At 27.0% G+C, this 12,916-nt stretch overlaps 1 protein-coding gene across 2 annotated transcripts; it reads left to right on the top strand.

The window, feature by feature from the left end:
• Positions 1 to 2,367: 2,367 nt before the first annotated feature.
• Positions 2,368 to 8,180, top strand: LOC148235304 (uncharacterized). 2 transcript variants are annotated; one of them, XM_088185782.1, is made up of 4 exons: positions 2,368 to 2,688; positions 5,008 to 5,105; positions 6,087 to 6,353; positions 7,404 to 8,180. In XM_088185782.1, exons 1-4 carry the CDS (start codon positions 2,665 to 2,667, stop codon positions 7,633 to 7,635), a joined length of 621 nt encoding a protein of 206 aa, XP_088041908.1. In that variant the 5' UTR covers positions 2,368 to 2,664; the 3' UTR covers positions 7,636 to 8,180. The 2 variants fall into 2 exon arrangements, with proteins under 2 accessions (XP_088041908.1, XP_088041909.1); XM_088185783.1 differs by having other exon boundaries at positions 2,407 to 2,688; positions 5,008 to 5,066.
• The last annotated feature ends 4,736 nt before the right edge of the window (positions 8,181 to 12,916 follow it).

Raw genomic sequence — 12,916 nt, forward strand, 5'->3', positions numbered from 1 at the left:
AATTTTTTTACTAAAATCAAGATATAATTTTATCTGATTACCAACATCTTTACATTATTTTATTTAAATATATTTAATTGTTTTATTGACAACATTTTTCAATATATATTTTGATTTTAGAACTTGTTTAAATTGGCTAAAGCAATTCCTAATCCAGTCAAATGAGATATTTGCTTCTTTTCTTATGTGTGAAAAGAGAAACTTGTTTTTGTTTTTTCGGGAATGTTGTTATGAACAAAAATAATGTAGCAAAATATTATTGTGAATTTAAAACAGGAGTTGGTGACGTTCATGATGAAGAAAGGACCGGAACTAATAAACTAAATAAAAAATATGATATGCGTCATTATATATATATATATATTTTTATCAAACGGACAACGAACGATTAGGGTATTAAAATCACAAAAGCTTTTAAGTAAAACCTGTATTAAGTTAAACCTAAAATATATTGACATGGAATACAATCTTTACTTTATAATAATATTTTAATTTACAGTATTACTGCTTTTTACAAAAAAAAAAAAAATATATGCGCTTGGCTATATTAATAGGGCACCCCAATAAATGTTGTTAAATGATTAAGGTTGTTTAAAGTAGTTATTTTAAGCCTACTTTTATTATTTAGTAGCTACATCCTTAGCTTTAATTACAGCTGCAACCCTTTTTGGCATTCTGTTAACTAATGACTTGCAGGTGAACAAAGACAATTTTCTCCATTCCATCTGCAATTTCTCTCGCACCTCAATTTTTGATTTGCAATTGTGTTGAGTTTTTATTTTTTCCCATAAATTCTCTGGTGACTGTGTAAGCTATTCTAAAAGCATCAAACCTTTTGAAGCAAACCAACCCCTGCTTTTTAGAGAAGTATAGGACGCAGCGTTTTATTGCTGGAATCAAATAATAGCATAGTCTCTGCTTGAAAATATTTTCTAGTAGGAATCCATTAAAGTGGATTCCAACATTGAAATATAAATTACTATTTATAGTACCCTCGTAAGTGTACATGTTTCCTACGCTTGCTGCTGCCATGTAACCCCAGACCATAACGCTTCCGCCAACACATTTAACTTTAGGTACTACGCAATTAGATAGATATTCTTCGCCGACTCTTCAACGCACGTGCTAAAAAATGTAAAAAAGTATGATTATTAAAAAAAATATTGCTTTAGAATTATTTTAATAAATTAAGTTTTTATATTTTTTTTCATATTAACAAATTTTAGTTTAGGATTTCCTTTAATCAGACCAAGTGAGTATCGCCTAATCTTTAGATGTCCAATTTACATGTTTTTGGGTCCACTCTAACCTTCAAGTTTTATTTATTTCTGAAAGTCACAGTATGTCTAGGGCTTTACAACCGTTTGCGAAAAAATGGATAGCTTGCAGAGACTTCATCAGCCAGCTGCTTTGATGACATATTTTGACGATTTTTAAGGGACTTGCAAAGCATTATTCGATCATGATAGGCAGTTGTCTTTCATTTTCTTTCATTTCTTGGCGTTTTAGAACCACATTTGTCGAATTGTTTCAAATCATTTTGGACAGCGTGTCGTGAACAATTATTGTGTTCACTAATTTTCGATATATTCATGCAATAATGAGTGATATGCAAATGCAAAAAATTATATTCGCTCTTTTAGCTTAACTTAATTAGTATATTTTGCATTTTTCAAATGTTTGTATAATATTTAAAATAAAGTAATATAAGAAAAATATTTCAAATCGATGTTTTGCGTATTATATTGTAAAAACCTAGACACATATTTTTAATTTTTTTTTTTTTAATAAACAGATGAATATGCAGCAAATAACAAAAACACGAGAGAAATTGTCCGCGAGAGCAATAGTCCCTGAGTGCAATTATCCGTGAGAGCAATACTCCCTGAGTACAATTGTCCGTGAAAGCAATTGTCGTTAGAGCAAGTGTCTGTGAGAGCAACTGTTCTGAGAGTAATTGCCGTAGGAGCAATTGTCACCGAACCATAATAATATACTGTTTAGTCTATCACAAAATTCTTAATCAATATCTGGCTAAGCTTAATTTATATTTGATACTCAATAAACTTAAAAATAAAATTTATTATAAATCTAAAATATGCATTAAAAAAAATCTTCAACAAATATACCAGCAACTGCCTTTTTAATTGATCCGATCACTTAAGCGGATCTCCGCTTCGATCTACACTTCCCGGAAGCTTTCGTGACGTCACATACAGCGATCGAGAAAATCCGTTCAATTTCACCAGACCGGCGCCACAGCTCTTGTCCGCTTCGGAATTCCTGACATTTTTTCACTGTGGCCACTGCAACTTTTCGGGCCGCCCCCTCCACGTCCACGCCTTGATCTCATACTCGCCTTTATTTACTCACATGGGTTTCGATATGTTTTTTTTTTACTTTGCTCTTGTCATTTTCATTATCTCGACCGGCGAACGTATAAATACTAACGCTCCCGGCAAGGTTAGTGCCATTCGATCGACCGCATCGGTGAAGCTCGAGTCGGTTCGGTTCAGTGTACATATTGTATTGTATATGCAATAATCGATCGTGTGCATATTGTTGTAATACGCTGGGATTATTGCTCAACTCTTTCGGTCGTCGCTGATTGTCGATTTGTGTTCAACGTTTGTACGCACGTGGGAGAAGATTAATTGTGTCAAGATGGTGTGCAAAAGCTTTGTGACGGTAAGAATGCAGTGAAAGTTTTATCAATCATTTGTATAGTCAATACAAGTGGCTAAAAGTATTCTAATAAATTTAAAAAAAATATTAGCGTATTTTAAATATTAAAAATCACATATTAATAACTTAATTTCTTAAATAAAAAAATATATTTTTAAAACTTAATTAAGAAATCTTATTATATAAATATATTTTAAGATTTCTACAGATTTTTATTATTTTTATTATTTTGTCTTCTTAGCTGACATAAGTGTTACAGAGATTATTGTAAATTTAAAATGAAAAAAAAACATAGATTTTTACAAAAAAGCCTTATATGTATGTATTTTACTTATGCAAAATCTCAAAGAGTTTCCGTACGAGCTAATGTAATTCAATATTAAAGAATTTTCAATACCATATACGTACGACTAGCTCGATTTAAATTAACCATCAGGATATTTATCCGTAAGTTGAGAAACATTTAGGTGAATTTAATCTGTAATTATCGATCGGAATTATAATAAGATAATAATTATAAATTCCTTTCTTACAGAAGGTCCATACAGGATTCGAACCTATGTCTTTTATTTTATCAATTTGAAAAGTCTAGATCATATGTAAATAGCATTGTTTCTTAACTAGTTAGTTCAGAAATTCAAGAGACGTTTCATCATAAAGTCATTTCAAACTTGCTCTAGTGGATCTAATAACTCATTTTCGACAGACAGTATTTGTTAACACAAAATATAATGTATTTTTTAGCAAATAATATATTAAATATAAAGGACTGTAATTATTATTTCTTGGAAAAAATTATAGCGAAATTTATACAATAAAGAATATTTTTCATTCTCATCTAAGGTAATTTTCAAGATAAATTTTTATTTTATGTTATTTTTTTTTTCGTAATAATATTAAGGTTTAGTTTAAAAAGTATTTTTAGTTGAATATTACATATTGTAATAAATATGTACATTTGTACTAATATTTTTATTATTACACTAAACAATTTTTTTATTATTTATATTAAACTACTTATAAGCTTTTAAATCATATCTTAAAAATTACGTGAGATAATCCTTTATTTATTATATAAAAATGTTCAATAAAATATTTTTTTAATTATTCTAAAATACAACTAACGGGTAATACTTTTTAATATATAGCTATTATTAATTTTTTAAAAAGGTATAGTAAACAATATTTTTATTGAACTTCTGTAGAAATTATAAATTTAGAAGCTCATTTCAAACCAATAAATTTTAAATCATACTTTTATACAAATTTAAGTAAACCTTATTATTATAATTTTATAAATATTATAAAACTTTGATGGATTAAGAAAATCTAGGTTAACCTAACTTGTGTTGATAAATCGTAAATAAAATTATATGACAACTACTAATTTCAATCTCCTAGACAGGATGAAAATTAAAAATATTTGAGATTTTTGGTTATTAGTCAGCGACAAGTTTATCATGTTATGAGTATTATATTACTAAAAATTGTATTATGGTAAAGAATTTGAATCAGATAAAAAATATATACTAAATTATTAACTATATAAACAAAAAAAAGTAATATTTTTGTGTTTGGTTTCATTTTTGAATATGTTAAAAAATAGCATCGTATTTTACAAATCGTCTGTCCAAAACTATTCCAAAAACCAGTTTTTTTCACAATCAAAACAAAACTTTGACGTAAAATCGTATTAATGGGTCATCGTCTTACAAATAATGTCTCATGAATAATTCACAGTGAAAATATTCGGACGTCAGTATTTGAATAGGTATAAAATTTACGATATTTGCCGTTACATTATCATAATTTACAAAACGATAAGTTATTACCGCGTTGATACGTCAAATTGAATTAATTCGACATCTTACGAAATTTCATAACACACAACAAACTGTTGAACTTGAATCCGATCTGCTTGAGTTTAACCTTTGTTGAGATTTTTTCCCTATCGTAAATAATAACTCGGGTTATATTTCAAGGTGTCCAAAAGTGATGTCTAGTTAGACGTGAATCGATTAATTTTATTTTTTGATCAACACAGTTTAATATAAATAGAGAAAGAGAGAGACGAGGTCGGATAAAATTCATTTATATAGTGACTCATGCAAAAGTCTCTTGATTTTCTTATACTCGCTTATAATAATAAGATAATATAAAAGCATAATGATATGCAAAATTGTCGTCTTTGAATTGACGTTACACAGACGTCCTTTAGCTTTCACGATTGCGTAATAAAAATTGTTAGATTATGGCATATAGGAGCGAATAAATATATCAGGCATACTACAATTTTTATTTTTTATTTTTTTATTTTTACAGATGTGCCTGATGTTAGTCCTGATTGTTGGATCGACTCTTGCAGATAGCAACGATGGAAGGTATAGACCAGATATCAGCAAATATGGTGATAATGGAAAGTGCGTAACAGTGCTTACTAATTGCTTTTTTTTATTATTGTTTAGATTATACAGTTTAATTATGAAAGTGTATGACCGAAACTTTATATAAAATAATAACATTCATAGAACGTGATTTAAATTGAACGAACAATTTATTACGACTGTGTGATATAATAATAAAATATTATATATTACGATGAATATTTGATACATAAAAAATTACAAAGCTTATAATAAATTTAATGTTACAAAAAACTTTTTTCAAAATGTAATTTACCTTTGAGATTAATTATAGGAAACTTTCATTATAAAATATAAAAAAATACCAATTAGAAATATAAGCAAAATTAAATTAAAAATAAAATTTCAGCTCATAAAGTTTATATATATATTTTCAAATATTAGTGATCCTGATTTTTTATAAAGCTAAGCTTATATATCATAACATTTAATAAAAAATAATAATCATTAAATATTATCAGAAAATAAAATTTATTATTAATAATTTTACATTAGGTGATAAATTTAAATATGTCACTATTGCTATAAAACTAAAAACTAAAAAGTCATAATATTTTTAGTTATTAATTTATATGTAAACTTGGAATATAAATATCCATAGTCATATTTTTTTTATTTTAGTTGACTTTAAAATTATTTTGCAATTGAATGCAATACAAACATTTTTTATTGTGTTATTAATATAAATAACTATTAGTTAAATACAAATTTCAATCCCAAATTTATCGTAGTATATTATAATATTTTATTATCTCTATGCTTTTTATTGCTTGCGGTTGTGGTTTCGTCAAATTTGACGATGTGGTTTTTCACATAATCATACATAAAATACATATGTATACATGTACATCTCAAACGTTTTGGTCATTAATTTATTATGTATCATAAAACATGATATTTTATAAATTAAATCGTATATCATTTCATCTCATAGAATTTTTTTTTTTTGATAAAATAATTTTTTTTTTTTCATCATAGGTACAGGAGGCCAAAGGACGAAGGAAAGTACATCCACATTCCAAATCCTTACGATGGCGGATATGGGCCTTATTCAGGCGATTGGCTGAGATACATCCATCAACAGGATGGAAAATACGACGGAGCTTTGGATGCTGAAGCCAGTGACAACAGACAAGTTTCAGTCACCCCTGCTACGACGAGATACACCACCATAAAATACGTCAACAACGGAAACAAGATCATCAGGCAAAACCAAGCTCTCAAGGACGACGGCTTCAAATATTTGTGAGTATACATAATTTCTGCAATATTGCAATTTCGAGAACCAGTCCAAATGTACGTGGGCTGTTAAAAAAGATTCTGAACTTTTAAATAATATTTTTTTAAATAACTCATATCTTGATGAATCATAAACGTTTTAAATCAATTGATACAATACAAGAAATAATCAAAGTATCAAGATATGATATATTACGTAATTTGCAAATATTGCTTATAAAAATATATGTATATCAAGAGTTTAAAAACTTTTTGAACACCCATCTAATATGGTACAACATAAAGATGAGCATTTAAGCGTTGCCCGGTAAAGGTCGGTCGTTTAACCCGAGAGGAGTTTTTTTCTTCTAGTTATTTAATTTACCAAGGTGAATTCCATATGTCGATGATGACTTGATTTTGCACTTTTGCAACATTTTAAATTTCGCGCATTCCAACTTTTATTCGACCGTTTGCGGTTTAATGAAAACGATACGTAAACAGATTCGCTGATATATTTTAGTTAGTTTGTATTTAATATTTTGTTATCTGATATTTTTTTGTTGAAATGGCAAACGGAAATCCAATTAATTTAGATGATAGTAAACGGCAAATATATGAGTATTAAATTAACATTTTTCACACAAGATAAAAAATATTTAAATATCAACTTGAACATTTTTTTATTTAATATATTATAATAAAATAATTTTAATTCGATGAAACTTAGGCTTTTTTATAAAAAAATGGGGTTTCTTTGAAAACATGGGAATGTCATTGACATTTATTTAAAAAGTTTTTATTAGTAGAGAGAAATAGTCATTTACCTGTGCGTTTAATTAACTAAATATATATATTAAAATTTTATAAAACAGAAAACCAACACAAGAAAATACTTTTGATTTTCGAATAATTATCTTAATATTATACACAGAAACGTTTTTAAACATGATCTCATATATTTTATGTATATTTACAATAATAAAATAAAATAATTTTTTTAATATAATTTTAATATTGTATGTAGAAATCATGCTTATTTGTATATTTAACAAAAACATTTTATTAATTCACTAGGTACGAAACTGAAAACAAGATTTTGGCTGAAGAAAAAGCTGTTGTGAAAAACCCCAACACAGCTGACGAAGGAATCGCTTCAAGTGGATTCTACCAATATGTTGGACCAGATGGTGTTTTATACAGAGTAACTTTCACAGCCGACGAAAACGGATTCAGACCTAAGATGACCAGAGTCAAATACCCAGAATCCTTAGATGACGGATTCACTAAGATCAAATCAAAGAACTAAAGAAACAGTGCAGCAAAAAAAACTCTTATACCAAATGTTTCACAACGAACAAGTCTTCTATCCACAACAATTAAAGGAGACACAATCGCTTAAGTATCATCTTCATTATCATTTTGAAAAATTAAATCACAGTATTATCGAATACCTGAATGTGTGTTAAATGTTATAATGTGCGTTTCGGAGTGTTTGTTTCATGATATAAAATACATAGTATCGTTTCATGTGGAAAAAGTCCTTCATCATCGTTATTTGAGGCCGTTGCATTCCTCAAAACCAATTTCATCATTCTACATGAAGTCATATCATCATTCCAAATAATTTATTATCAAGTATATCATCGTGTTTCAACATTCCATTTTAGCAATGTAAGTGAATTAATAAAACTTGAACGCTTAGTTTATAAGCTTCATAATTCCTATTAGTCTAATTGCAATATTTTATACATTAAATTTAATTATTTTTATATAACATGTATGTAGTTTTCATTTTTTTATATAAAAATATATTTTTGTGATACGAAATTAATAAATAATTATTTAAAAATATTTTTGGTATTTTTTTTGTAATTAGTATATACATATATCCATATAAACCATTAAAAAATACATTTTAAAGCACAAATAACATCTGTTATAAAGACTTCTTACTAAAGATATGTAACTTTAAAAGGGCGCATATTACAAATATGTTTTAGAAATAATAATATTTTAAAGTAATATGATTACAATTTAAAATAAAATATGTACTATTTTTAACCAAGTAACCCTGTATTATCATATATATTTAAAAAAAATTAGGTCTGCCGTCAACAGGTAAGAAGAGAACTAATAACTATTTTATTTTATAAAATATTTTATATCTAGGAAAACAATATCTGTGAAATTATTAATAAAATGCATATAAGAAAACCTAAGAATTATTAAATTATTAATAAATATTAATTAATATTTTTTAGTGGCATTATAATTTAAACTTTAATATAAAATAATATGGCATAAATATTTTTTTAGTATTCTCATTTCTACACTAAACATGTATGTAGATAATCTTTGAACTATACAAAAAAAAATTGTATGCATCGTGTAATTTTGATAGATGCGTCATTTTACATTATTTTTTTTTCTTACAAACTGCTTCATGAGTTTAACACATACATTCTAATTACAAATTTACAAAAAAAAAAGATAGGCGCCATCTCACAATTTTTTTTAGCTTTTCATTGCTATCACCGATATCAATTTGACATGTTCATTGAAAAGCTGAATGGCTCCTGTAAGAGGAGCGCTTACGTCATGGTCGCGACAGTAATGAATAAGGGACGCGATCGCAACTGCAACTGCCCGCAGCTAAATATCACCGAGCATTGACAAATTATCGACACCACTCTTAAGCAACTTTAAGAAGGCGTTTTATTGAATTTACATAACGTTTATTATTCTATGAATTATATCTAAGCGCTTTCATAAAATAGGCACTAAGATAGATACCCAAATTTGACCTGTACCTCGTCTTATGGATGTTAAAAAAAAATATTCGAATTTTTCTTCGCATGAATTTCAGATATGGAGTTATTTTTGAGGATGCTACGAACATTAAACATAAAACGCGAATCGGCAATTATTTGGTAGTGACACGCGCTCCGCATAACGAAACTGAGCATCTTCAGCGCCTCATCGCAAACTTTGCCAATGTACAAAATTTTTATCTCTAATCCACATTATGAATTTTTTAGTGATTTTATTTTCTTTATTTATCTTAAGCATTATATTGTTAAAATATATTAGCTATTATGTTACAAATCAACGCTTTTGAATAAATTTTTATTAATTTGAAAATTTGCACGCATTATCCATGCAAATGTTTGCCAACCCGACTTGAAAAAACATTCAATTCAATTTGCTCAAGGCTTAGTGAATAATATGATGCTTTTATTGAAAATTATTCACACGTTAAGCATTGATGCAAAATTATGTCTGACGCTGAATTTTGCAACTCTAAAAAATGAATATTTATCATTTTTTGACACGAAAGTGTTATCAAATTTTTGATAATTGCCATCTAAAGAATGCGCCTCTTCCCCTTGAGTCTCTCGTAGGAAATCGATAAATTAGGCAAGATTAATAATTAACGTCCAAAGCAATGTTCGCGAAGAATTGTAATGATGTCACTTGATGGCTCGTAAATCATTGGATAAAATGCCTGATCGTTTTTTGCTGACCGTAAAGTTTAAGGACAAGTTTAATTGATAGTCAAAACTGGACTATACGCTCGTTAAGGTCACGACTATTATGCGGAAACTCTTATTGAAACACATTGTAGTAAAAATAAAATACGCAAACATTATTTTTATAATTATATGCAGCTACAAAACATCTTAATATCGATACAAGATGTTTCGCTAATTATGTTACTTTGATCATCTATTAACATCGATTCAATATTTTTTTTACTAATTTGTAAACCATTAGCCACTGATTTGTTATAGGTATTATTTAATTTAATCTGTAATTATAATATTATTCTAATATTAAATTTATAGTTTTTAAAACATTTAATTATTACAAAAACCATATTACATTTTTTCTGCTCAATACTAAATGCGGAAACTATGATTTTTGACATAAACATGAACAAGTCCAGCAAAATTGATGTTTTATAGCTTTAAATCATATAATTTATTATACTGGGAAAAATCAAACTAGGATGTTCTTCTTGACGTAACATTTAAAGGTATAATTAAGATTTTTTGTTTATGTAATATTACTATAATAGTATATTCGGTGTTAGAAATACAGTTGATAAAGAATTTGACTGATTTATAACAATTCAATAAAAACATTGAAACATTAAATTTTTAACTGAAATAATTTGCGTAAACAATACTTATTTAAAAACATATATTTAAACCCCTAAATTTTTATCATTAAATATTTATTAAAGTTTTAAAATAATAATATCGATCAATGTGTTTTATATTATTTTAAAATAAATTTAGTATTTTATTCTAATTAAATAATTTTAAATTTCTCGAAGATCACACAATATATTTAAAATTATAATCATTACTAAGTTTTAGTATTATCAATGTCTGGATGTACAACTACTTTATCAGAATCGTGTCTTAAGCAAAACAATACGATGTCTGGGAGAGGATATATCGCAATATATTCAATGGCAAAGATTGATGTAGATATAATACATGCCATAACCAACACTTGAATGATCTATGAAATAAATCATACAATCTTACGATCGCAAAATACGTATCCAGGATGCAGTATAGAATTTAAGATAAAATGTTTATGATTTTTACCCATTAATAACATATATTCTAAAACTGAAATTTTTGAATTATTATAAGAGCTTTCTTGAGAATCACGTTATTACAAATATTATTATTATTATGATACACGTCTTTATGTAATGGCGTTATAGGTTTATTAACTCGCCAATTCCGGCATATGTTAGAATGTATGTTTTTGAGTACATATGTGTGTATGTATATGAAATTCAAAGCAATATAGATTCAACTTATATATTTGTGGGTCGTTCTTCTGCTTCTACGAAATGGCACCGCAGCGTCTTTGACTAGTGATATTATACTAGGACTTTGAATAGAAATATATAGATATTATAACACAAACAGTTAGTACTACGTTCTTTGACTTACATATGTTGTTAGATAGCTACTTGTAGAAATGTAAACAAGTAAATTACATTATTTAATTTTGCTCGTCTTATTTAGTTATATTGAAAATTTAATATATACAAGAACACGTTAAAAACTGTATTTAAGATAATTAAAATACACAATAAATTATAATAAAAGGTATGGTATAAGTAAAAGTAGTGTAAAATATTAAAATAATAACAGTTTAGTGTAATATTATAAATTAATTTTTTTTGGGAAAAACTACTCAAAATTCTACTGAGTGAAAAATATGTATTGAATGATTTTAGCAGCAACTACAACACCATTGTTATCTATTTAATGCGATCCGATACAAATGCACATACAGCTTAAAAGTCTACTGAGATATTTTGAAGATAAAAATAAAGACTTAGGTTGCATCAAAAATTATTCAGAATAATCGAAGAGTAGGGAGAGTAGAATCGTTGAATTTTTTTCTTAATAGTATATAAACAGTTATACTGCCAAAAAAATCTATAATATAAACTATAATAAAATATAAACAGTAGTTCTACCCTAAACATATCATTGTATAACCATCTAACAAAGCTTTCGCCACCGACGACAATTTATAAGTACAGAGAACATTCACTTCCACGATCTTTAAATTTGATAGAGCAAAGTAGTCAAATTGAACTTAAATTTCTAATAGTATAATTTGATATTTGAGATGATTTAAAGATCTTACAGCGCAGTGCATGGTAACAAAGCACATATCTCAAACATATAAAATACATAAATATGAAAATTATAATATTCTGGTGTGGGACGATTGGCGACCATCTGCTTAGTAAAAATTTATTTTTGAATTCTACGCATCGACAGTGAGAAAAAAAGTTGTCGCAATAAGCGTTAAAAGCACCATAAATATAATTTTATTATTCTTTACGTCCCACTGACGATAATATATTTCAAAGTATTAGCATTTATTTCTAAGTGCATAACTAAAGTTATTTAAAAGATTAAAAAATTGAATTTTTGTAAATTATATATAAGGTTATAATAATTAAAAAATACAGTTTGCATTATGAATAAATATTTATTAACACATACTTACATGTTAAAGCAAAACAATAAAAAATAGCAAAACCATATGTTTAAATGTTTAAATAATAAAGAAAGCGTTTTCAAAAAGACTACAAAATATTCTCATCGATTTTAAAGAGAAAAAAAATGAGTTAGTACACAGCTGCACAAAATTGACTCAGAATTATAAATATTTTTTTTTATTTCGGCTTTAAAAATTGATTTTTTTATATGTATTTGTATGTTAGCTATAAGTCGTCATTTTCATGGTTTTTACAAATAGCTTTTACAACATTTTTAGAACATTTCACAATACAAAAAAGGACATAATAGAGCGGACGTTTAAAATAACTATGACTACCTGCATTGTTGGTATGCACTAAAATAATCGAATAGTTAGACAACTTTTTAATACCAGGAAAATATATTTGGTATTCGAGTATTAGAATTAAAGTCTTAAATGTAAACGGATGTTTAAGTTCTTTACAAATACATGTCGCATTGAATGCAGCTGAGCATGAAAACCTATGATTTCAGACCAAGCGTATAAAAAGTACGAAATTT

Source organism: Plectrocnemia conspersa, unplaced genomic scaffold, assembly GCF_051122295.1.
Source record: "Plectrocnemia conspersa isolate PC_06_02 unplaced genomic scaffold, ASM5112229v1 ptg000005l, whole genome shotgun sequence".
NCBI classification, from domain to species: Eukaryota; Metazoa; Arthropoda; class Insecta; order Trichoptera; family Polycentropodidae; genus Plectrocnemia; species Plectrocnemia conspersa.

Excerpts from the sequence above, each read along its gene's own strand:
- LOC148235304 (XM_088185782.1), top strand. The coding sequence starts at position 2,665 with ATGGTGTGCAAAAGCTTTGTGACG. Across the intron at positions 2,689-5,007 it reads TGTGCAAAAGCTTTGTGACG|ATGTGCCTGATGTTAGTCCT; the intron begins GTAAGAATGCAG and ends TTATTTTTACAG. Across the intron at positions 6,354-7,403 it reads GACGACGGCTTCAAATATTT|GTACGAAACTGAAAACAAGA; the intron begins GTGAGTATACAT and ends TTAATTCACTAG.